This window comes from Haliotis asinina, chromosome 7 (genome assembly GCF_037392515.1).
Source record: "Haliotis asinina isolate JCU_RB_2024 chromosome 7, JCU_Hal_asi_v2, whole genome shotgun sequence".
In the NCBI taxonomy this organism is placed as follows: domain Eukaryota; kingdom Metazoa; phylum Mollusca; class Gastropoda; order Lepetellida; family Haliotidae; genus Haliotis; species Haliotis asinina.
In genome coordinates this window covers 52,310,147-52,338,038 of record NC_090286.1, presented here as the reverse complement: position 1 = coordinate 52,338,038, position 27,892 = coordinate 52,310,147, and the positions used below count along the sequence as shown (strand labels likewise).

Sequence of the window (27,892 nt, the reverse complement as noted above, 5' to 3'; positions counted from 1 at the left end):
CCAACAGTCACCCTTTCCACTAGTCACCCATCCAACAGTCACCCTTTCCACTAGCCACCATCGAACAGACATCCCTTCCACTAGTCACCATCGGACAGACATCCCTTCCACTAGCCCTTTTAAGGTGATCCAAGTGATCAGTAGTATGAGCATCGACCTAAGAAATTGGGATACGATGACATGTGTCTTGCATTTAATTGCATCACTTTTACACGCAATACATCGAACAAGGTTGGTCGCGGATCAGATCACATGGTTCAGAGGAATAGCATGGAATAATCGTTGAATTTTCTGTCTCTTTTTGGCAACAAAGTGATGGGCACGATTCAGCAAAAGCATAACAAAGATGCGGATCTCGCCTTTGAAATGTCTCGCTTGCATCCCTGGTTCCCCGTTGTTTTCGGTGCCCTTGGTTTGGTACCTCCTGAACTCTTGGCGCAGTTCAGGAGAGTGCCCTGATTCTCCACCGGGAGTACATCCCTTCTGCCAATCTGAGTAATGCAGAAGGCTACAGTGTTGGGAAGCCTCCATATTCTCCGGAAAGTTTCTGGTTGGTTTGACTATGCAGTGTTTCCTGGGAGAAGTCCCATTCGTCGTCTGGGCTGCGTGTAGAGGGGGCGAAGGCCCTAAGCTGATGATAAGCCTTACCAGCCTGACTTGGCCATGATCACCCGAACCCTTTCTGCTGAATTTTCATCTTTAATCTGTAAAACATAACAATAATTAATAAACTAGAACCAGGAGTAGAAGGGCCATAAAAAAGAAACAAAAGAACGAAATAGGAGTTAAGCTGATCCCTGAACTCTTGAACACGTCCAAAAGATACCCCTTCCACCAGCTAACCATCCAATGGACATCCGTCTCACTAGACGTTTTTGAAAACTGAAGACTACACTCATCCAACACCCAGCTTCACGCCCCTTGTTCCCATGTACAAAGAGAAATGAGTCAGATGTGATCCCTTTTGCCAATATCCAGTAACAAGGGTCAGATCAGATCCCAGTCACGCGGCAAGAGAACAAAGATTAAGGTAGACAAACTAATCCTGGAAGTGTTTAGAAATGAACACATGCCATGTCATAAGCAAAGCATCGCCAAGAAAGTTCACCCTTTTAATTTTATTACTCCATGAATTATTTGACCTGAAATCATACAAATACCAACAGTTACATCCACCAGGAAGAAAATCGCTTGACAGACAGTTTCTAAACTTTCAGTTTCATTCAGGAAAGTTGAAGTTAATGAAATCTTCACATTTGACCAAAACCCCTTGTGTCTTCATTAACTCTCTCCACAAATATTTATAAAGCAACAAGAAAACGAAAACAGTCCTTGACCTTTCGAAAATGTTTGGCAAATTCAAGAAGTATTCATAACTTGCGTTTATTTGATGAATCTTCAGGCACGTCAATGGCAATGGGTTCATTGAAATTCATCAGTTTGGAATGATAAGAGCCTATTAAACTCTTGGTTTGTGGTGCGTTTACAAACTGATCCCCTTTCCTCTTTAGCTCCATCGTCATCTTCTTTCTGTGAAAAGGGATATGACAATACCGTTTATATCGTGAGAAGGTTCATTAGCCCTATCACAAGCTGAAAATATATTCTTATTTACCACGATATCATCTAGATGTCATCAAGGATGCCTCTGTACACTAATAAGTTCTGCCATTTGACTCTTTTTCACTCATTTCACTACAAGTACATTACGAACATGGTTTGAGATCCCGAACAGCTGTCACACTAGTGGGAAGTATGATAACTAACAACAAACACATGTTATTGTCCTCCATTGCGATTGGATAAATGTTGTTTTCTCTTTACGTGGCATTTTAGAAGTTGGCATGATGAGGATGAAGTCTTATGTAGAGACAACTGTGCGAATGAAATGCAAGAAAGAAGTTGTCTATCCTCAAAAGCCTTCATCCTCGACATTACAGATTATTTTTAATCGAAACTCTTAAAGAAAGATAGCATAAAATGGTGAGAAAGCGGCGACTAACGGGATCCGGTGGTCTGGCTCGCCGATCTTGAAATGCTTGTTAACGTATCCCAAATGCGTGATGTCATTAAATGATTTATCTGCTCCAGATTCAATCATTGTTGATACATGGAACATTACTGAGTACAGCGTTAAACAACAAAGAAACAACAGTTAAGACAGAACTCTGGAAAGTGACGCTGAATATGTGCAGTTTGGGACATGCTACACTGGACTCCCTAACAGTGGTCTTTGCTAAGAGCCTCTATGAGTGGCGTGTTGCTGGTAAACGGAATGCATTCACTCTAGCAAACTGTGCGACTGGCAGATGGATGGTGGTGTTGTATTGGTGTACGTATACGCACCTAACGAAGATGAAACTGACAATACTGAATGTAATTACTGCAGCCAATACAGCAATTACTGGTGGAATATATGGGGATAATGTCCATTTGTCACAGAGAGACGGAGACGGCAAAGCAAGGTGTTGGTGTGGATCTGAAACAGGAGGCACATGGTATATCGCCTTTGTTAAAATGAAGCATATATTGAAACTGCTATATGTACTCTCAGTCACATTCTTATATAGTTAGGAACGAAAAAGTGGAAGTAGATATTTTTATATATGTGTTTAAATCGTATTTAAAATATAATTATATTACATCTGTTTGTAGCATTCCTGCTAGCATCTTACCTCGACTGATGTTGTCGGTGTCGATCTTGTTATTACCGTGTGTCTGATCTAATACTACAGCCATGTTGTCTTTCTTCAGGCTTAGGTCAGTACCGTCAGAAGAGTTAGACAAGCACTCTCCAGTGCGTTTGTCACACTTAGAACATGGGTATAGACATCTCTGTAAACATCCAGCTCCATAGAAACCATTCCTGCACTGTCCCTCACAGTCTCCCGTGTATCTGTCACACTTCAGACACGGACGCTTGCATCTAGTGCTACATGTTAACCCCTTCCACCCCAACACACACCCATCCGTACAGTTGATGGCTCGACCATTGGCCAGTAGGGCACACCGTCCATTGAGGCAGTGTCCCCTGCAGCTCCGTCTACAGTCAGACCCATAGAAGCCGCTGATACAGTCAGTACATTCCTCGGGAGACTGGTCTGCGCTGGGACAGTAGTTCACGCAGCCTTCCTTCTTCAAGTGTCGTGAACTTGTACGCACACACTTACTGTCACCTACAACATGAGAGAGAGTGAGTTAGTTGGGATTTACTCCGCGTGGGACCCCAGTAATGGATTCCCACTTTGTACCCATGCGGGGAATCGAACCCGGGTCTTCGGCGTGACCAAGGAATGTTTTAACCACTAGGGTACCTCAAGCCCCTTCATCATAAGGCAGGTCAGCTAAATCGCAGTATGACACGATCGATGCTACTGGTCTGTGGACTGTGTTCTATTGTAAATGATGTACCTGATACTGATAAATATAACGCTTGATGAAAGAATTAGATGTGCAAAACGAAGGGAAGGCGATTCCATCAATACAGATATTCAGATAATGTGAACCTTTGTTTCATAGTTTTACACATGGAAAATAAGTGAAATAATATTCGCTGTACTCATGACAGGAGGATACGTTACTGACCTTATTTCATTAGCGTATGTTTGTTTAAGGAAAGGAAGAGGATAGAACCAATGGATCTAGTACTATATATGGTATAGCAGTAAAAGGTACATTCAGTTATAAGCACATTTCATTTACAAAGATTGTGTGCCTTACCGTGGTGTATCAGGAGAAAGATGTACACAGCAAAGGAAATTGTTGTTGGCAAAACTCGATGGTGTCGAACCCGACTCATTTTGTCTGGAGAAAAGAGATAACATTGTCATGTCTTCAAACATCAAACAAAGTAAACGTCTTGACAGGATATACGTGTGCACTGACATGAAAACTAATGTTGTTTTGCTTTACGAGATTTAGGGTTACACCATTGGTCATTGATGTTTAGGGGTCGCCCGGGATAGGGATTGATATTTGGGTAGAGGCATAGATTACAAAATGGCCGACAATTGTAATCTGGTCCTGAACATTTTGAAAGTTGTATAAGCGCAGCCAGTTTTGTATTCAGATGTATTTTATTAGGATAACAGATGAAATGGATTGGACAAAAACATAAGCAGTCAACCATAAAACGCCATTTCGTCATTTTGTATACAAACAGATCTTTTACCAGCCAGTATAATGCTGTTGATAAAATCATAGCCAGAATTAAGTCAGGATTGTGAAATTTGTAAATACTATATCACTTTCAAGAATGTTTCCAAGAAACACTTAAACCATTCCAAAACGTTCGTGCACATTTACAGGAAATACAAACATGAACAATATCTTCGGGTTCCGTTTTACAAAATATAGATTTTCATCTGCTAGTCTCATTTTCATTTATTCTCTATGAGTGTACATAATCCTATGAATACTAGTAAACTTGAACTGGAAATCCAATAGCTTTACATCACGTGTACATTTTCCATAGTTATTGGCAATGTTACTCCATGGCAATGAGACAGTAATCAAACTATCCCATTTACTACACACCTCGGGTAAAGCATCTGCTTTTGTCAGTTTCTCATAAAGCATTCGACATTCTTTGCATGATACAAGAAGAAAATATTCTCCATCATCGATAACCAGAATTTAGTTTACGAATTTACATCTACTGACGACATCTCCAGGATATTGAAATATTTTAAGGAACATGAAGTTAGAAACGGATTCGGGATTCGGGATTCGGGATTCGAATCCCGAATCTGATTTTTTTGTTTGGATTCGAGATTTAAATCCTGAAGTTGTATGTATGTATGTATGTATGTATGTATGTATGTATGTATGTACGTACGTACGTACGTACGTATGTATGTATGTATGTATGTGTCATATATGTATCATGTAGCACGTATGTATGTCGCATGTATGTATCATGTATCATGTATGTATCATGTAGCATGTCTGTATCATGTAGCATTTATGTATGTATCATGTATGTATCATGTAGCATGTATGTATGTATCATGTATGTATCATGTATCATGTATGTATCATTTAGCATGTACATATCATATATCATGCATGTATCATCTAGCATGTATGTATCATGTATCATGTATGTATCATGCATGTACCATGCATCTACGTATCTATGCATGTATCATGTATCTACGCATCTATGTATCTACGTATCTGTCTATGTATGCATCTCTGTATCTACATATCTGTCTATGTATGCATCTCTGTATCTACGTATCTGTCTATGTATCTATCTATGTAAGTATCTATGAATGTATCTATGTAGGTATCTATGAACGTATGTATGTAGGTATCTATGAATGTATCTATGTAGGTATCTATGAATGTATCTATGTAGGTATCTATGTATCATAAATGCATCTGTGTATCTGTGTATGTCGCTATGTATCTATGCATCTGTGTATCTATCTATGTATCTGTCTATTTATCTATGTATCTATGTATCTGTATATCTATCTATGTATCTATCAATATTTTATTTTCAGATTCGGGATTAAACTCTTACAAATATGAACACCCAAACCTACATTTTTCCATATTTCAGCCTCAACTTTGGTTTTTCTTCACATTCGGGTTTCGGCATTTGAATCCCAAATCTGAATATTTTGTTCAGATTCGGAGTTATGAACAACAGTGTCAATGTACATTATCTCACCCCTTCTAAGGTACTGGGGGCCGTTAGTAAACCTGGGTTTCGTAAAAAACATGAACACCCAGACCTACATTTTACCATATTTCAGCCTCAACTTTGGTTTTTCTTCATATTCGGGTTTGAGCATTTGAATCCCGATTCTGAATATTTTGTTCGGATTCGGGATTCAAATCTGAATATTTTGTTCAGATTCGGAGTTTTGAACAACAGTGTCAATATACATTATCTCACCCCTTCTAAGGTACTGGGGGCCGCTAGGAAACCTGGGTTTCGTAAAAAACATGAACACCCAGACCTACATTTTACCATATTTCAGCCTCAACTTTGGTTTTTCTTCATATTCGGGTTTGAGCATTTGAATCCCGAATCTGAATATTTTGTTCAGATTCGGGATTCGAATCCCGAATCTGAATATTTTGTTCAGATTCGGAGTTATGAACAACAGTGTCAACATGCATTATCTCACCCCTTCTAAGGTACTGGGGGCCGCTAGTAAACCTGGGTTTCGTAAACACATGAACACCCAAACCTACATTTTTCTAATTTTCAGCCAGAATCGGGATTCGAATAATTTTGTACGCTATCCCACAACGAGAATGGATACTGTGGCACCATTCATAAGGAACAATGCATCACTTGTCTCAACCCACGTTATGGATGTTTTGTGGGTATAATGAACAAATAATATTTTTATATGTCCTCTTTCATGTTCTAAGACAGCGTAAGTGCATCTGTATATACATTCTTCCCTTGTCAAATGTTCTACAAGTATTTAAGAAATTATATGTTATTGTGTAAGAAGTCAATGAATTGGTAACAACAAGAAATTATTACAGATTTTAGCTAGACGTTCACAATATTTACGCCCGTTAAACATGACTGACCTTCCCCAAATCGGTTGCTTTCATTAACGTATTTGCGCATTTCAATGATACGTCGTTGTTCGCAACTTGGCATTCCCATAATTAGAATAAAACGTTTCTTACAAATGAAATTTCGTCATTAGTTCCGTGAAAGATAATTTGAAAACAGAAACGACGCGGTTAAGGGAAGACATTTTCAAATCATGGTAATATCAAAATCGTGAAATCGTGATTGTAATTGCTAACAACATAAACTACAAACCATACGCCCATATACACACATAACGTTAGTAAGCTGAGACGACTTGTGTCCTCACAAACACAAGAACATATATGATTTCTTAATGTTGCATGTGAAAACTGTGATGAAATGAAACTAGAAACGTTAATGAAATAACTCTAAATTCATACACATTTGTAGACAGTTAACAATGATTTGTGATGGCTATCAAAACACTGACATACTTTTTAAAATGTGTTTGCTTTATTTTGTTAACTCCATCTTCACTATATTTCCTAAATGTTATATCAGATGTCAGTCCTATTGCTCAAGTTGTTTGGAAGAAGAAAGAAAATATCATAGATTGAATACGTGTGGAAGAAAACCATTGATGGTTTTGTGTCTTGCGCATGTATTATGGTATGTCGCGATACTGACCACGCTTTAGTCAACGATACAGTGATAGATGTAAAGTCAGTATATGCGAGGACTATGTATTTATTTCACTTCTTTGTATCGCCTTCGTGTGTTCATAAAATTACATGTTGCAAGTGAAGGTGTGCGTGGCTAAATACAAACGGTGCCGTTTTCCAACTCTTCCACGGACAATTCTTCCCTGAAGGGACAGGTAGTATTTGCCAAATGGTCTACTTTTAGGTAAGCATTCGTTTTGTCGTTGAAGTATTTTACTATAATGGCATGTTTAGGCATGTGTAATTAGGAGGCACTGATAAACCTGGAAGTCCTTTGTCTATAAATGGTCGATGCTGACAAACGCTGACAAACTAAAAGCAAAAACTGAGGAGCAGTGGTCAATGGTTAAAAATACGATAAATTCCTGCTCGATTTTTTTCTTTGCAGTATGATATGTTTATTTGTTTACATGTATTGTAATCGCACTTTATTACATCTACTGTTTGGAATCAGTGTCGCATGGATGAATGACAAAACGATAATAACAATATTATCTGTTCATTATACCCACAAAACATCCATAACGTGGGTTGAGACAAGTGATGCATTGTTCCTTATGAATGGTGGCACAGTATCCATTCTCGTTGTGTCTAATCACTCTTTGGATAGCGTACAAAATTATTCGAATCCCGATTCTGGCTGAAAAATGGAAAAATGTAGGTTTGGGTGTTCATGTGTTTACGAAACCCAGGTTTACTAACCTTAGAAGGGGTGAGATAATGTATGTTGACACTGTTGTTCATAACTCCGGATCTGAACAAAATATTCAGATTCGGGATTCAAATGCTCAAACCCGAACAAAATAAAAAAATAAAAACCCGAATCCCAAATCCCGAATCCCGAATCCCGAATCTCAAATCCCGAAGTCGTTTCTAACTTCATGTTCCTAATATTTTATCACCCTGTTGTAATCCCAAAATGTACTTCTAACTGGATATCTTGTCTTGAAAGTTACAGAGATCAATTAGGCCTGTAATTCCGTTATTAAAACACTCTTTTATGAATAGAGATGGATCCGAAAGCTGATGGTTGAACCACAGGAGTTCAGAAAGTATTATGGAAATATCATTCTGTTCGGTTATAAAAAGACCGTATAAAATGGTTTGTTTTTATTCGGGTGTTCAAATTATGAGACGAATTACCAGAACTGGTCTGTGGATTTCATGTAACTGTGCAAAGTCTGGTTTTGTTGCAATTATTAGATTTTGTGTTTAGTCAACAATTCACCGGTCTCAAATGAAATCAAACGGACTGCACCAGTTTTACAGTGTACTTCAATCTATAAGGTGCTCGTTCAGAATGGCCACTGTAATCTTGTCTAACAATCAACAGCAGAAACAACGTTGTTTTTTCATAATGCATACTGTGCACAGCATACCTTTTAGACCACTATGTCGAATATCTAAAGTCAACATTGTGCTATTGTTATGAATTTGTCATCAATGATTGCTATACATTTCACTTAACAGCTTAATCTAAAAAAGTGTATGACACTGTAACATATGTACACCGAAAAGAAAACAAATTCACTAGTTCCTACCTATAAATACAGAAATGATTACTATTGAAGTATTTCTCAATGATCCTAAAAGCCTGGGTCGTTGTTGCTGTGTACATAACAGTCACAGTAACGCATTGCTCCTTTGCGCACTACCGGTAGAGGGCGCTGTGCGGAAATCTATATTTATCGCCAACTCAACATCGCCGGTCTACAAGCACACGTGAAAACAGTCGATAGCTTGGGGTAAGTTGATATGATGTTTTAAACATGATAAGGTTTGATGCAATGTGCAATCAAAAACTATGAGAGATCATAATTATGATGCTGAAAGTCATCAAACTTTGTTCTGGTCACATGTGTCAACATTTAATATTATCACAACCCGGTGTGCCTTTCAGCACATTGAAACTCTATAAGTTTGTTGAACATGAAGTTCAGTAAACACTATCGATTACAAAACTCAGTCTAAATATAGCTGGGGGTAAGCAAGAAGTGTAATCAGCCATGACTTGTTTCCTGAATACCCGTGTGTGTCAACAAAGTGACAATACCGACAGATGATATGAGTATGTTTGTCATAACCGAAGTGACAATGCCGACAGATGATATGAGTATATTTGTCATCACCGAAGTGACAATACCGACAGATGATATGAGTATGTTTGGCATCACCAAAGTGACAATACCGAGAGATGATATGAGTATATTTGTCATCACCGAAGTGACAATACCGACAGATGATATGAGTATATTTGTCATAACCGAAGTGACAATACCGACAGATGATATGAGTATGTTTGGCATCACCAAAGTGACAATACCGACAGATGATATGAGTATATTTGTCATCACCGAAGTGACAATACCGACAGATGATATGAGTGACTGTGTTTATCATCAACAAAGTGACAATACCGACAGATGATATGAGTGTTTGTCATCTCCTAGTTAGATTACACACTTGTGGATTCTACTTTGAAGAAAATAGAAAGTGGTTATTCTCAAGCGTTTTATCAATTCCAGTGACAAACATATTTTTTACAATATTAATCAATATCATACACTCCAGGTTTATTCCCATTAACGTCAAGTCTCTTTATTATTTAACTGTGATATTTGGTCTTATAATTATAATAATGATCCATCGATAGATAATGATTGGTCAAACTAGAAAACTGTCATCTCGATTATTTTGTAAATATACAATGCATAACCAACAATAATCACACAATTCACACATCCCTAATAAACCAACAGTCCTGGGAATGGTACACCAAGTTCCAAATCCACTGTTTTGTCAGAACTGTATTCCAACATGACATTCACATGTTTACTTTGTTGTTTAGTCTTCTCTGGGTACCTATTCAAACCTGATGCAATGTCATGTACCCCTGTATAACTTACCTTTCATGTTACTTTGCCGACACCGTGTCGTTACTCTCTTTTAGTAAATGTATAAATGTATGTTATGGAATGGTATACCTGTCATTAACATGTTGATCTAATTATATTTTAAAATATTAGTGTACGGATGGAAAATATAAAAGTTTTAAAAATTGGATTTTATCGGAAATGTTTTAAAGAAAATGTTTCCAATATTTTGTATCTACAGCAGTAACTGCCATAGAATGTGAAAGTCCACTTATTAAGTATCTCCGTATCTGTCCCTCTGTGTCACATTGACCTGCTAGTATAGCCATTGCTTTAAATGTTGTAGAGCAAGTGTGCACATGCTAGCGTTGGATTTGTTGTTGATAACCGCCTGAAACAACGCCATAAGACGCTATAATTTCATTTACTATACATTTTAACTTTTCTTGGGTGAGAAATATACGTTTTGAAAACAAATGGCTGTCTCTGAAATATACGTTTTGTCCGATAAAGAAAAGAAAAGCTAACATTGCCAATGTCCCTCCCTGTTTGGTGTTTATAGAAAATATCCTACCTTACCTTTACTAGCTTCGGTACTACTCTAGGAGACATGTAGACTGCAGATTGTGACTATCACTATTACACAAGTTTTGGTAATGTATTACTTCTGTCATCCACTGTCGAAACAGCTACGTTTATTTAGAGCGCTTACATCTTTAGTGTCTTTGCTGTAATTAGCCAGCTTAAATTGCCTGATCACATGGTGGATCACATTTTGTCACTAAATGCGGCGGTTATTTTGAGCGCATGACCGCTGACAATGACGCAACGCACATTGGGGCTGATATGTTCACAAGGTTATCGTATCACAAAGGATTTGCGACATAGATAGTCCCCGTGTACAGACATTTCTTAACGCCCCCCAAATGTCTTACACCTGAACTACAGACACATACATGGTTATGGCGATGATAATGAAACATTGTTGGCATAATTTCCTTTTGGCCATAAGAAACTCACTTTAGCATGCACACATTGAACATTTAATGACATAACACCACATTAAAATTGTTGATTTAAGCCCATGGTATTGTTTTATACGTTGTTTTATTCCTTATTGCTTTTGCCAAAGAAAATATTATTATCATCTATCTTGTATCAGGGATACTCTACAACAGGGATAGGTCACTCGTTTGCTTTCTTTACCATTTGTACTAATTAACGTGTGCCTCGTCATGCTCCAAAGCACACAGTGACTTGGCTCGTTCCCAGTGCTACTTCAGCTGTGTTTAACCAGGGAGACTATATAAGAGTATATACGTTGTAGATTATCCCTGGTCTAACAAAACTTCAGCCATTTTTTTATCAGTCGGAATTTTACAATGAATGAATGAATGAATGAATGAATTATAGTAAGAATTAAGAGCATGAGTGAATGAATGATTGAATGAATTAATGAATGAATGAATTAATTAATGAAATAAAGAAAAGGAATAAAAGAAAGAAGTAGATATGTGATTGAAAAAATAAATGACACACCGCGGCCTTCCCTCCCAAAACATGTTAAAAAATGCTGTCCTTTTAAAAAATCTACTTACAGCAATAATTAATACAGATATCTTATTGCATGTGGGGAATTGAATGGACATTAACAAAATGTTAACTGACACTGTGACACTGCCCTCAAAAATAAAGTGTAAAACTATCACAAAGCGTTCTAAAACACCTTTCCAATTTTGTCAAATAATAGATCACATCGGCAATATGCCATACTTGTCATACACCTCAAATACACCTTAACATTTTGTTTTAGATTATGGAACTAACACTATTACTTGCAAATACCTTTCAACTAAAGGTATGCTCTCCTTGTAAAAATTAAACGAATGGGTGAAAGAAGTTTTATGGGCACAATTTAGTCTATCTTCCCGGTGAATCGAGAATAGAAGCCAGTGAGCTATAACTTACCGACTTGAAACTTTATTACAAATCTACTGTCCTAATACGGACACTAATACCAATTATTTGACTTAAACTGAAGTGACAAAATAGTTAACCTATCTTCTACACGTTGGATTTCAGTTGTTACAACACTCAGCGAACTTAATCAGCTGTTGAAAATAAAGCGGGCTCAATCCTAAATACTACGCTGCCACCATATTGGCTACACTGGTTACGTAACGACCCGAGATATACGTTCAGCGGCTTTTCGAGGAGTTTCTTCTCCCTCTCTGTATAGGCTCCCTGCTTGTATGTAAGTAAACAACATTGTCCAAGTGGGAATAATTTTCTTTTAAACAGCAAGAGCATTATGAAAAGTCTTACGGTGATATAAAACGTTTACAAGCATGACGTTTGTGCATTTAGGATTTAGAGTTTAGGTAAAACGGATATGTTCAATTCATGAAAACGACTTGGAATACTTTCGCGCAATATACTTCTGCGTGACAGACAAATACTACAATCAGATCCTCAGATGGCTATTAGTTCCTCTGATGTCTTACTTGTGTCTAAATTTGACACGTAGTTTCATCTTTTGTAAACCATAACCAACAACTCACCTTGGAACCTATTTATTAATTTATTATTTCATTAAATCACAAGTGACTCGATGACAAAGACAGATGCTCCGCCTCTTGCAGAGTTACACAGAGTTTTCTAGTGTAACAATGTCATCTGTGTGTAACGGTGTAACGGCGTTTTGCAGAGTAACAGTAGTTTCTAGTGTAACAATGTCATCTGCGTGTAACGGTGTGATCTAGAGTAACAGTAGTTTCTGGTGTACTGGCGTTATCTTCTGTAACGGTGCTTCGCAGTTAACCAGTGGTTTCTGGTGTAACAGTGTCACCTGATGTAAAGGGTTTTTTATGTAACACTTTTTTCAGATGCAACAGTCTTTTCTGGTGTAATATTGTTTTCTGGTGGAATGGTGTTTTTGGATGTGAGTGTTTTTCGGTGTAACAGTACTAGTGTTTTTTCGTGTAACAGAGTTTTTTTAGACACCCTTTCCACTAGCCACCCATCCAATAGACATTCCTTCCACCAGTCACCCATCCAACAGTCACCTTTTTCCACTAGTCACCCATCCAACAGTCACCCTTTTCCACTAGTCACCCATCCAACAGTCACCCTTTCCACTAGCCACCATTGAACAGACATCCCTTCCACTAGCCCTTTTAAGGTGATCCAAGTGATCAGCAGTATGAGCAGCGACCCAAGAAATTGGGATACGATGACATGTGTCTTGAACAGAAGATACCATTTGATTTGATTCAGTTTGAAAGCTTATTTAATTGCATCACTTTTACACGCAATACATCGAACAAGGTTCGTCGCGGATCAGATCACATGGTTCAGAGGAACAGCATGGAATAATCGTTGAATTTTCTGTCTCTTTTTGGCAACAAAGTGATGGGCACGATTCAGCAAAAGCATGATAAAGATGCGGATCTCGGCTTTGAAATGTCTCGCTTACATCCCAAGTACACTGTCGTCTGGTTCCCCATTGTTTTCGGTGCCCTTGGTTTGGTACCTCCTGAACTCTTGGCGCAGTTCAGGAGAGTGTCCGGATTCTCCACCGGGAGTACATCCCTTCTGCCAATCTGAGTAATGCAGAAGGCTACAGTGTTGGGAAGCCTCCATATTCTCCGGAAAGTATTTGGTGGGTTTGACTATGCAGTGTTTCCTGGGAGAAGTCCCATTCGTCGTCTGGGCTGCGTGTAGAGGGGGCGAAGGCCCTAAGCTGATGATAAGCCTTACCAGCCTGACTTGGCCATGATCACCCGAACCCTTTCTGCTGAATTTTCATCTTTAATCTGTAAAACATAACAATAATTAATAAACTAGAACCAGGAGTAGAAGGGCCATAAAAAAAAGAAACAAAAGAACGAAATAGGAGTTAAGCTGATCCCTGAACTCTTGAACACGTCCAAAAGACACCCCTTCCACCAGCTAACCATCCAATGGACATCCGTTTCACTAGACGTTTTTGAAAACTGAAAACTACACCCATCCAACACCCAGCCTCACGCCCCTTGTTCCCATGTACAAAGAGAAATGAGTCAGATGTGATCCCTTTTGCCAATATCCAGTAACAAGGGTCAGATCAGATCCCAGTCACGCGGCAAGAGAACAAAGATTAAGGTAGACAAACTAATCCTGGAAGTGTTTAGAAATGAACACATGCCATGTCATAAGCAAAGCATCGCCAAGAAAGTTCACCCTTTTAATTTTATTACTCCATGAATTATTTGATCTGAAATCATACAAATACCAACAGTTACATCCACCAGGAAGAAAATCGCTTGACAGACAGTTTCTAAACTTTCAGTTTGATTCAAGAAAGTTGAAGTTAATGAAATCTTCCCATTTGACCAAAACCCCTTGTGTCTTCATTAACTCTCTCCACAAACATATATAAAGCAACAAGAAAACGAAAACAGTCCTTGACCTTTCGAAAATGTTTGGCAAATTCAAGAAGTATTCATAACTTGCGTTTATTTGATGAATCTTCAGGCACGTCAATGGCAATGGGTTCATTGAAATTCATCAGTTTGGAATGACAAGAGCCTATTAAACTCTTGGTTTGTGGTGCGTTTACAAACTGATCCCCTTTCCTCTTTAGCTCCATCGTCATCTTCTTTCTGTGAAAAGGGATATGACAATACCGTTTATATCGTGAGAAGGTTCATTAGCCCTATCACAAGCTGAAAATATATTCTTATTTACCACGATATCATCTAGATGTTATCAAGGATGCCTCTGTACACTAATAAGTTCTGCCATTTGTCTCTTTTTCACTCATTTCACTACGAGTACATTACGAACATGGTTTGAGATCCCAAGCAGCTGTCACACTAGTGGGAAGCATGGTAACTAACAACAAACACATGTTATTGTCTTCCATTGCGATTGGATAAATGTTGTTTTCTCATTACGTGGCATTTTAGAAGTTGGCATGATGAGGATGAAGTCTTATATAGAGACAACTGTGCGAATGAAATGCAAGAAAGAAGTTGTCTATCCTCAAAAGCCTTCATCCTCAACATTACAGATTATTTTTAATCGAAACTCTTAAAGAAAGATAGCATAGAATGGTGAGAAAGCGGCGAGTAACGGGATCCGGTGGTCTGCTCTCGCCGATCTTGAAATGCTTGTCAACGTATCCAAAATGCGTGATGTCATTAAATGGTTTATCTGCTCCAGATTCAATCAGTGTTGATACATGGAACATTTCTGAGTACGGCGTTAAACAACAAAGAAACAACAGTTAAGACTGAACTCTGGAAAGTGACGCTGAATATGTGCAGTTTGGGACATGCTATACACTGGACTCTCTAACAGTGGTCTTTGCTAAAAGCCTCTATGAGTGGCGTGTTGCTGGTAAACGGAATGAATTCACTCTAGCACACTGTGCGGCTGGCAGATGGATGGTGGTGTTGTATTGGTGTACGTATACGCACCTAACGAAGATGAAACTGACAATACTGAATGTAATTACTGCAGCCAATACAGCAATTGCTGGTGGAATATATGGGGATAATGTCCATTTGTCACAGAGAGACGGAGACGGCAAAGCAAGGTGTTGGTGTGGATCTGAAACAGGAGGCACATGGTATATCGCCTTTGTTAAAATGAAGCATATATTGAAACTGCTATATGTACTCTCAGTCACACTCTTATATAGTTAGGAACGAAAAAGTGGAAGTAGATATTTTTATATATGTGTTTAAATCGTATTTTAAATATAATTATATTACATCTGTTTGTAGCATTCCTGCTAGCATCTTACCTCGACTGATGTTGTCGGAGTCGATCTTGTTATTACCCTGTGTCTGATCTAATACTACAGCCATGTTGTCTTTCTTCAGACTTAGGTCTGTTCCGTCAGAAGAGTTAGACAAGCACTCTCCAGTGCTTTTGTCGCTCTTAGAACATGGGTATAGACATCTCTGTAAACATCCAGCTCCATAGAAACCATCCCTGCACTGTCCCTCACAGTCTCCCGTGTATCTGTCACACTTCAGACACGGACGCTTACATCTAGTGCTACATGTTAACCCCCTCCACCCCAACACACACCCATCCGTACAGTTGATGGCTCGACCATTGGCCAGGAGGGCACACCGTCCATTGAGGCAGTGTCCCCTGCAGCTCCGTCTACAGTCAGACCCATAGAAGCCGCTGATACAGTCAGTACATTCCTCGGGAGACTGGTCTGCGCTGGGACAGTAGTTCACGCAGCCTTCCTTCTTCAAGTGTCGTGGACTTGAACGCACACACTCACTGTCACCTACAACATGAGAGAGAGTGAGTTAGTTGGGATTTAATCCGCGGGGGACCCCAGTAATGGATTCCCACTTTGTACCCATGCGGGGAATCGAACCCGGGTCTTCGGCGTGACCAGGAATGCTTTAACCACTATGGTACCTCAAGCCCCTTCATCATAAGGCAGGTCAGCTAAATCGCAGTATGACACGATCGATGCTTCAACATACGAGCGGGTGAGTTAATTGGGTCTTAGAATGGCATTCACACAATGTACCCTTGTGGGGAATCGAAACCGGGTCACGACGTGACCGAAGAAACGCTTTAACCACTAAGCTACCCCACACCTCTTCAACATAAGGCAGGTTAGCTAAATCACAATATGATAAGATCGGTGCAACTGGACATTTCCCTTTGAACTGTGTTATATTGTAAATGATGTACCTGATACTGATAAATGTAACGGTTTGTGAAAGAATTAGATGTGCAAAACGAAGTGAAGGCGATTCCATCAATACAGATATTCAGATAATGTGAACCTTTGTTTCTAATGCCAAAATACAGGTATAAAAGAGTTGATCATAGTTTTACACATGGAAAATAAGTGAAATAATATTCGCTGTACTCATGACAGGATGATACGTTACTGACCTTATTTCATTAGCGTATGTTTGTTTAAGGAAAGGAAGAGGATAGAACCAATGGATCTAGTACTATATATGGTATAGAAGTAAAAGGTACATTCAGTTATAAGCACATTTGATTTACAAAGACTGTGTGCCTTACCGTGGTGTATCAGGAGAAAAATGTACACAGCAAAGGAAATTGTTGTTGGCAAAACTCGATGGTGTCGAACCCGACTCATTTTGTCTGGAGAAAAGAGATAACATTGTCATGTCTTCAAACATCAAACAAAGTAAACGTCTTGGCAGGATATACGTGTGCACTGAAATGAAAACTGATGTTGCTTTGCTTTAAGGGATTTAGGGTTACACCATTGGTCATTGATGTTTAGGGGTCGCCCGGGATAGGGATTGATATTTGGGTAGAGGCATAGATTACAAAATGGCCGACATTTGTAATCTGGTCCTGAACATTTTGAAAGTTGTATAAGCGCAGCCAGTTTTGTATTCAGATGTATTTTATTAGGATAACAGATGAAATGGATTGGACAAAAACATAAGCAGTCAACCATGAAACGCCATTTCGTCATTTTGTATACAAACAGATCTTTTACCAGCCAGTATAATGCTGTTGATAAAATCATAGCCAGAATTAAGTCATAGCAGGATTGTGAAATTTGTAATACTATATCACTTTCAAGAATGTTTCCAAGAAACGCTTAAACCATTCCAAAACGTTCGTGCACATTTACAGGAAATACAAACATGAACAATATCTTCGGGTTCCGTTTTACAAAATATAGATTTTCATCTGCTAGTTTCATTTTCATTAATTCTCTATGGGTGTACATAATCCTATGAAAACTAGTAAACTTGAACTGGAAATCCAATAGCTTTACATCACGTGTATATTTTCCATAGTTACTGGAAATATTACTCCATGGCAATGAGACAGTAATCAAACTATTCCATTTACTACACACCTCGGGTAAAGCATCTGCTTTTGTCAGTTTCTCATAAAGCATTCGACATTCTTTGCATGATACAAGAAGAAAATATTCTCCATCATCGATAACCAGAATTTAGTTTACGAATTTACATCTACTGACGACGTCTCCAGGACATTGAAATATTTTATCACCCTGTTGTAATTCCAAAATGTACTTCTAACTGGATATCTTGTCTTGAAAGTTACAGAGATCCTTTAGGTCTGTGATTCCACTATCAAAACACTCTTTTATAAATAGAGATGGATCCGAAAGTTGATGGTTGAACCACAGGAGTTCAGAAAGTATTATGGAAATATCATTCTGTTCGGTTATAAAAAGACCGTATAAAATGGTTTGTTTTTTATTCGGGAGTTCAAATTATGAGACGAATTACCAGAACTGGTCTGTGGATTTCATGTAACTGTGCAAAGTCTGGTTTTGTTACAATGATTAGGTTTTGTGTTAGTCAACAATTCACCGGTCTCAAATGAAATCAAACGGACTGCACCAGTTTTAGAGTGTACTTCAATCTATAAGGTGCTCGTTCAGAATGGCCACTGTAATCTTGTCTAACAATCAACAGCAGTAACAACGTTGTTTTATCATAATGCATACCGTGCACAGCACACCTTGTAGACCACTATGTTGAATATCTAAAGTCAACATAGTGCTGTTGTTATGAATTTGTCATCAATGATTGCTATACATTTCACTTAACAGCTTAATCTACAAAAGTGTATGACACTGTAACATATGTACACCGAAAAGAAAACAAATTCACTAGTTCCTACCTATAAATACAGAAATTATTACTGTTGAAATGTTTCTCAATGATCCAAAAGCCTGGGTCGTTGTTGCTGTGTACATAACAGTCACAGCAACGCTTTGTTCCTTTGCGCACTACCGGTAGAGGGCGCTGTGCGGAAATCTATATTTATCGCCAACTCAACATCGCCGGTCTACAAGCACACGTGAAAACAGTCGATAGCTTGGGTTAAGTTGATATGATGTTTTAAACATGATAAGGTTTAATGCAATGTGCAATCAAAAACTATGAGAGATCATAATTATCATGCTGAAAGTCATCAAACTTTGTTCTGGTCACATGTGTCAACATTTAACATTATCACAACCCGGTGTGCCTTTCAGCACATCGAAACTCTATAAGTTTGTTGAACATGAAGTTCAGTAAACACCATCGATTATAAAACTCAGTCTAAATATAGCTGGGGGTAAGCAAGAAGTGTAATCAGCCATGACTTCTTTCCTGAATACCCGTGTGTGTCAACAAAGTGACAATACCGACAGATGATATGAGTATATTTGTCATAACCGAAGTGACAATGCCGACAGATGATATGAGTATATTTGTCATCACCGAAGTGACAATACCGACAGATGATATGAGTATGTTTGGCATCACCAAAGTGACAATACCGAGAGATGATATGAGTATATTTGTCATCACCGAAGTGACAATGCCGACAGATAATATGAGTGACTGTGTTTATCATCACCAAAGTGACAATACCGACAGATGATATGAGTGTTTGTCATCTCCTAGTTAGATTACACACTTGTGGATTCTACTTTGAAGAAAATAGAAAGTGGTTATTCTCAAGCGTTTTATCAATTCCAGTGACAAACATATTTTTTACAATATTAATCAATATCATACACACCAGGTTTATTCCCATTAACGTCAAGTCTCTTTATTATTTAACTCTGATTGTTGGTCTTATAATTATAATAATGATCCATCGATAGATAATGATTGGTCAAACTAGAAAACTGTCATCTCGGTTATTTTGTAAATATACAATGCATAACGAACAATAATCACACAATTCACACATCCCTAATAAACCAACAGTCCTGGGAATGGTACACCAAGTTCCAAATCCACTGTTTTGTCAGAACTGTATTCCAACATGACATTCACATGTTTACTTCGTTGTTTAGTCTTCTCTGGGTACCTATTCAAACCTGATGCAATGCCATGTACCCCTGTATAACTTACGTTTCATGTTACTTTGTCGACATCGTGTCGTTACTGTCCTTTAGTAAATGTATGTTATGGAATGGTATACCTGTCATTAACATGTTGATCTAATTATATTTTAAAATATTAGTGTACGGATGGAAAATATAAAAGTTTTAAAAATTGGATTTTACCAGAAATGTTTTAAAGAAAATGTTTCCAATATTTTGTATCTACAGCAGTAACTGCCATAGCATGTGAAAGTCCACTTATTAAGTATCTCCGTATCTTTCCCTCTGTGTAACCTTGACCTGCTAGTATAGCCATTGCTTTAAATGTTGTAGAGCAAGTGTGCACATGCTAGCGTTGGATTTGTTGTTGATAACCGCCTGAAACAACGCCGATAAGACGCTATAATTTCATTTACTCAATAAAGTATACATTTTAACTTTTCTTGGGTGAGAAATATACGTTTGGAACACAAATGGCTGTCTCTGAAATATACGTTTTGTCCGATAAAGAAAAGAAAAGCTAACATTGCCAATGTCCCTCCCTGTTTGGTGTTTATAGAAAATATCTTACCTACCTTTACTAGCTACGGCACTACTCTAGGAGACATGTACACTGCAGATTGTGACTATCACTATTACACAAGGTTTGGTAATGTATTACTTCTGTCATTCACTGTCGAAACAGTTACGGTTATTTAGAACGCTTACATCTTTAGTGTGTTAGACAGATAGTCCCCATGTATAGCCGTGTTTCTTAACGGCTCCAAATGCCTTACGCCTGAACTACACACACACACACACACACACACACACACACACACACACATGGATATGGCGATGATAATGAAACATTGTTGGCATAATTTCCTTGTGACCATTAGAAACTCACTTTAGCATGTATACATTGAACATTTAATGACATAACACCACATTAAAATTGTTGATTTAAGCCCATGGTATTGTTTTATACGTTGTTTTATTCCTTATTGCTTTTGCCAAAGAAAATATTATTATCATCTATCTTGTATCAGGGATACTCTACAACAGGGATAGGTCACTCGTTTGCTTTCTTTACCATTTGTACTAATTAACGTGTGCCTCGTCATGCTCCAAAGCACACAGTGACTTGGCTCGTTCCCAGAGCTACTTCAGTTGTGTTTAACCAGGGAGACTATATAAGAGTATATACGTTGTAGATTATCCCTGGTCTAACAGAACTTCAGCCAGTTTATTTTATCAGTCGGAATTTTACAATGAATTAATGGCTGAATGAATGAATGAATGATACACCGCGGCCTTCCCTCCCAAAACATGTTAAAAAACGCTGTCCTTTTAAAAAATCTACTTTGAAACATTTTTGTTTACATTAATAATTAATTCAGATATTTTATTGCATGTGGGGAATTGAATGTACATGAACAAAATGTTAACTGACACTGTGACACTGCCCTCAAAAATAAAGTGTAAAACTATCACAAAGCGTTCTAAAACACGTGCACCTTTCCAGTTTTGTCAAATAATAGATCAGATCGGCAGTATGCCATACTTTTCACACACCTCAAATACACCTTAACTCATTAAGGCCGAGAGCCGCATATATGCGGCAAATTAATTAGCTTCTCACAGCGAGAGCCGCGTATTGGGGGTAATAAAAAGCACCTCTTATTCAGCGAGAGCCGCGTATTTGGGGTTTTACATTTTAAATTCGTGCTGTTCCTATAATTTCAATCAATTTAGCAGTAATGATCAAAGAGTAACCTTTCTTACGAGAGAGGTTACTTTCTGTGTTAATCAGAAGAACTATTGATGTGTTTTGATAACAATTTCTTGCAATGTCGGGGGCTTATACAGGCAAATGAACACATGTCTGCGAGAAAAGGGATTATGAGATGTTGTTACAGGAGATACGTGTTTGTTACTCGTCATTGGGAGTGAATACTAAGATACTATGTTTGCACATTGATTGAATTAACGGTGACAAGGTTACAAAACCTTCTTCTAGATTAAATCATTCATTCATTCGCTGTAATAGTTCATATAATGAATCGTAGACATAAATAGCAATACTGTATTACACTCGTGTAGATTTGAAATAAACCAAGTTACTAATTTAGACCTAATTCATTTGCGACTATTGATTTTTAAAGTTGACAATAATACATAATCGAATATGAAGTGATAACTCTTGCATCTACTCATAATATACATATATAGTACACATAAACCATACAAAGGTAACTGGGGTATTTTGTTCAAGCTGTTTCATGCTTATTTGAAATGTGATTTTTCAATGCAATTTACATAAGCATTGTGTAAGAAACGTTTGTATTTGATCCCTGCAATTATCTTATCCTGTGTAATGATCACGTGTATCAGATCCATCGTCAATAAAAGGAGGATAATATATCAGTTACGGAATTGATGCGTGTAATCATTCAATCAGACAACACTAAATATATGAACACCTCTTTCAACCTCAAAATAACAGACTCTGGTCGATTGCATGTCCAGGTAAACTTTTGTCCCGTGACAAGTGTAAAACAAACTTATGCGCTGTTACATCATTGGACAACCTGTTTTGTGGAGTCACGCCCTTTGCCAATCTTCTGAACCTCGTTTGCTTTCAAAACAAATATGAGTATGCCCATCTTCATAAATATTTGGGGAGATTCAACTACAAGTGTATACATCACAATAAATCAGTATCGTGTTACTTTTTTAATTCTATAATACATGTATTTGAATTATGATATTTATTCGTAACAATGTACAGATTATATTGAAATGTTCGGCAAGCCATTATGTTTGATGTACAAGTAGTGTGCGCAAAAAGTATACGCAAATAAATGCTATCTCTACTCAATGATTGGATTGGGTTATCCGGGGTAAAAATAATCGGATTGCTTCAAAAAAAAAGAAAAAGAAAAAAAAACTCGTCAAAGTGCTTGTTAGTTCTACGTGTACATTTCAGGCATCCTCACGATTATGTATGTTCACGATACACAAACTTTTTCATGATAGCTAGAGTTGATAAAGCCGAAATCTAGCATATCGATTGGTCAGCGATCTAACCAATAGTCAATCCGTATCCAAGCTGTCTAGTGACCGAACGTACTCTTCAGAAATTTAGCCCACGCCCCATCACCTGTCATTTCCAATGTGACAGGTATCTCATGGTCATAGATAACAAATCAGGGACTATATTGAACAGTTAAGATACAAAACGTCCTATTCGGGAACTTTGATGACGCCCATTCCATAACCCTTTGTCTTATGTATGTGCAAGGAATAGCATTATTCAATAGGTATGCATGTATGTTCGTATATTTTCTGCGTTAAATCTAGATGAACCAAAGCGACAAACTGAATCTGTTATATGTAAGTCACAGGCTAGCTTATTAGTACTTTCCTGAAAATATTCAGTGTACACTAGCAATGTATAAGCAAAAACGCTTCTTTCATAGATTATTATGCATGTACGTAAATTCGTCTTTACTGCCATTGACATAGATGTTTTGAACAATTTAATCTCTCACAATGATATGAGAGGGACATCATTTGGTTTAAGTATGTCTTACATACAATGAAACGGACTGGCAAACGTCGAGACATCAAATGCAGATGTTCAAGCTGTGATGTGTTTTTGTGCGTTGACTGTTTTGAGGCCTACCAAAAAGACTTGTTCCAAGGACGATAACGCTTTATGCACTAGTTGTGTTGTACAAATGGTACCGTATACCATTCTTGTCAGTTGTTGGGCACAATGTGTGAAGCCCACGCGATACTGCTGGAATATAGCTAAAATCGCCGTAAAACTAAATTCACTCATTCTCTTCAATTGTTGCATTTCAGTCGTTATTGTTTTACATTACCAAAATATTAAGACATGCGTGTTCACCATCTGAGAACGAATACACTCATCATAGTGTCAGTCTACTCCCATATGTCTTATGTGTTTCTTTCATCCATCATTACAGTAACTGATGTTATGTTTACAATACACAAATTGTTGCATGATAGTTGATACAGCCGAAACACAACATAGCCATTGGTCAACGATAAAGGCAATAATCAATCTCTACCCTATCACTTTGAGTGTCCAAACGTGCTCTTCAGAAATTTAGGCCACGCCCCATCACCTTGCCCTTCCTATGTGACAGGTTCTCACGATACGATTGGTCAAAGTATCAGCCAATATAATGAGTGAGATATAAAACGTTACATTCGGAAAACTTTATCCCATCGCATGATGGGAACCTTTGTTTAACGTCGAGTGATGATAAATGTATCATGCAATATGTATGTGTATGAATGGTGATGTATGTTTGCAGCGTTAAGTTCAGATGAACAAAGTGACAAACTATAAATCTCTATATGTTCCATGTTACTTACACACCTATTGATACTTTCCTTGAAATAGTCAGTAAGCACGAGCAATGTATTGGCAAAAAATATAGACGATTATAATGCAAGACCCCCTCTTTTTAAACTCTATTATAAATAATATATTATAATTCAGTCCATACGATGAGAGAGACTGAAGGAATTTGTATATTTGTTCATCTCGTACGTACAAAGACCGCGTAGGTGTTGATAAAAATACAGCAGACACTGGCAAAGGGGTATGAGAGACACAGGTAATAAATTACATGAAATGCTGTAATATATGTATTCTCATCGGCCTCTTTCCCATTTACATCTTTACGACACAATTAAATAATCAGTACTTGTTTGTGAGACTAGACAGTTTCCTGTCATATCCGAAACCTGCCAGGGAAATCAGGCATGATTAGCACCAATTAGCCTCGTCGCAGCAATCGGGCAGTCAGCGAGGGGTGCCAGATGTTGGGCAGTGGAGTGGCTCCAGGGCTTAATGAGTTAACATTTTGTTTTAGATTATGGAACTATCACTATGAATTGCAAATACCTTTCAACTAAAGGTATGCTCTCCTTGTAAATATATATTAAACGAATGGGTGAAAGAAGTTTTTATAGGCACAATTTAGTTTATCTTCGCGGTGAATCGAGAATAGAAGCCAGTGAGCTATAACTTACCGACTAGAAACTTTACTACAAATCTACTGTCCTAATACGGACACTAATACCAATTATTTGACTTAAACTGAAGTGACAAAATAGTTAACCTATTTTCAACACGTTGGATTTCAGCGAACTTAATCAGCTGTTGAAAATAAACCGGGCTCAATCTTAAATGCTACACTGCCACCAAGTGGCTACGCTGGTTACGTAACGACCCGAGACATACGTTCAGCGGCTTTTCGAGGAGTTTCTTCTCCCTCTCTATATAGGCTCCCTGCTTGTATGTAAGTAAACAACATTGTTCAAGTGGGAATAAGTTTCTTTTAATCAGCAAGAGCATTATGAAAAGTCTTACAGTGATGTAAAACGTTTACAAGCATGACGTTTGTGCATTTAGGATTTAGAGTTTAGGTAAAACGGATATGTTCAATTCATGAAAACGACTTGGAATACTTTCGCGCAATATACTTCTGCGTGACAGACAAATACTACAATCATATCCTCTGATGGCTATTAGTTCCTCTGATGTCTTACTTGTGGAAAATTGACACTTAGTTTCATCTATTGCAAACCATAAACAACAACTCACCTTGGAACCTATTTATTAATTTATTATTTCAATAAATCACAAGTTACTCGGTGACAAAGACAGATGCTCCGCCCTTTAAAGGTCACATGCAATGTAAAATACAACTTTGCAGATTCTGGTACTTTTCGGTATGCACTTACCGAAACAAATTATATAAAATGCCAATTCAATCTATAAAGTTGAAAAAAAATGATGAAAAAAAGCCCGCGAAATCGGAGTTCAAACGTTTCACTAAATTTCCCCCTGCGCTGGGGGAAAAACTGGTTTCAAAAGCTGTGCTACGCTGCGTCCATAACACATGCGCAGTGAATATGTTCGCGGAGTATGAGGTCGTGAGCAGTAGTCTAAATCTTGGTTGTGTACAATCTACTCGTTATGTTAAAAAAAACTTGTTGATTGTGGTAAGCAGTCTCTGGGACAGAGAAAGTTCAGTGTCTGGTTTATTCACACCTATGTTCTGCCTGCCTGTCTGCTTAAGACAACATGCTGTACACAGCTTCAATTATTGACAACATGTAATTTGAACTTAAAGATCACATATACTCTAGTAGGGTACAAATACAAAATCACTTGCTAACAGCGCTATAAATGAAACCCCGCCATTAAAACTACTCAATTCGACCTTTAATTAACTTAAATCGACCTTTTTGCCAACAGTGCACAATTCTCAACCGCAAACGAAATTTCAACCAATCAGAACGGCTCGTCTCAGTGACGTAATTGTAGGTATAGAAATGAGGGTCTGTGCAGCATTCATCTACATTTCAGGGGTTAAACTATTTCGTCAACAGGTATGTACAAACCTGAAATCGCGAAAGCTGTTGTGAAAAATGAAAGCTATATGTTCTCACAATCTACTATGACTTACTTTGTCTCTTGCTTTGCCTAGTTACAACCCTTGTTTTCATAGACGATTCTGTCAAAATCACTTGGCGTCGCTTGGTTTTAATCAGTGTTAGGTGGTATAAACTTACACGTTATTTGTCATCATTCACTTGATGCTCAGTTAATGAATTTATAACGGGTATAATTAGTGGTAACGCCACTCAGATTACCCGACAAAAGCCCCCATTTGGCATTTCTTGTGTCTGGATCGATCAAAGGATTAACATATAACACGCTGATTGATTAATTACTTTTATGCGATTTAAATGGGGGATTTGTCAAAAGGTAGTGTTTATGTATGTACATGTGTCCATGAATATCCACATTTCTTACAAGGTAAGAGCCTGACATTGTTCCTATAACTTTATTTTGTTTTAATTTTAATATTTGCATTTTGTTTCTACTACGTTTTAAGTTTCAACAGAATCATTGTTTTCGTCGCGAAGTTGTAATGATACAGACGACATACACTAGGACGTGTGTGCGAATTATGATTCATATGGGCAAATTATAAAATATCTAGATATTACATTCCTGTTATACATTAGTAGGTCGCTTCTTTTTGTTAAGTTTCAAAATCCATACAAGTATGATTATAAAGTAATTAGGATCATGATTACAAATATAAAGACGTATATTGACAACTGGTGAGTGAACATTTACAAACCGAGTAAATTTAGCAAGTGTAGAAATTTATCGCGCAGTATTTTCACTTTGACCCCGACCTCGCTTATGTTCCGTTACAAGTTATGTCATGCATATACCAGCTCTCATCTGCGTTGCTGTACAACTTCACTGACATTGCTATTTTTAGATACAAGGGTTGCTGCAACTTGTCGATAGTTTCTGTTGCGTGGAGCCTTTCCGAGGAGGAGCTTGTTTCCGAGAATTACATGCCCGATTTATTCAAAACGTTTCTCTGTCGTAGCTTTTATTGTTGTTCTATATACGGTACATATTCGTACTAAATGTACTAGTTTTACTTAAATATATAGATGAATCACAGTCAAAATCGTCACAATTTGTAATGATTTTGTTGTTTTGATTCTTTGAATGATAACAGCAGGCCACTACCAACACACTGATACTCAGGATATAAAGTATTCTTTAAGCAACAAAGTATATCAAAGGGATTGAGTATACCTCTAACGAAGACTCACCTGGAGACGTGACAATTGTTACTTGTACAGGTGTGGACAGTGTATTAAAGCCAGATGTGTAATTCATAGACAGTTTGAATTATACGTGTAGTTGGAACTATTTTTGTCCGAGGAATGAGGTAATGAAATTTGTTGAATTCCCGTACTTTCTTTGAGTCATTCAGAGTTCCATTTTCCAACGGAAGATGAGTAATGGGTGCTACGTGGCCAAGTCTCCACAAATAGGTATTTGTGTCAGGGG

The 27,892-nt window shown here is 37.8% G+C and overlaps 2 protein-coding genes across 3 annotated transcripts; both read right to left on the bottom strand.

Annotated features, from left to right (window-relative positions):
• Nucleotides 1–180: 180 nt before the first annotated feature.
• LOC137290260 (multiple epidermal growth factor-like domains protein 10) lies at nucleotides 181–10,827 on the bottom strand. The gene is made up of 5 exons (XM_067821039.1): nucleotides 10,686–10,827; nucleotides 3,721–3,804; nucleotides 2,676–3,176; nucleotides 2,347–2,479; nucleotides 181–1,530 (listed from the first exon to the last, which is right to left on the bottom strand). The coding sequence occupies exons 2-5, from the start codon at nucleotides 3,797–3,799 to the stop codon at nucleotides 1,371–1,373; spliced, it is 873 nt and encodes a 290-aa protein (XP_067677140.1). The 5' UTR covers nucleotides 3,800–3,804; nucleotides 10,686–10,827; the 3' UTR covers nucleotides 181–1,370.
• A 2,550-nt stretch (nucleotides 10,828–13,377) lies between these two features.
• Nucleotides 13,378–27,783, bottom strand: LOC137290253 (multiple epidermal growth factor-like domains protein 10). 2 transcript variants are annotated; one of them, XM_067821027.1, is made up of 6 exons: nucleotides 27,652–27,783; nucleotides 17,160–17,243; nucleotides 15,898–16,398; nucleotides 15,569–15,701; nucleotides 14,601–14,749; nucleotides 13,378–13,921 (listed from the first exon to the last, which is right to left on the bottom strand). In XM_067821027.1, exons 1-6 carry the CDS (start codon nucleotides 27,716–27,718, stop codon nucleotides 13,917–13,919), a joined length of 939 nt encoding a protein of 312 aa, XP_067677128.1. In that variant the 5' UTR covers nucleotides 27,719–27,783; the 3' UTR covers nucleotides 13,378–13,916. The 2 variants fall into 2 exon arrangements, with proteins under 2 accessions (XP_067677128.1, XP_067677127.1); XM_067821026.1 differs by lacking the exon at nucleotides 27,652–27,783 and adding an exon at nucleotides 18,777–18,866.
• Between the last annotated feature and the right edge of the window lie 109 nt (nucleotides 27,784–27,892).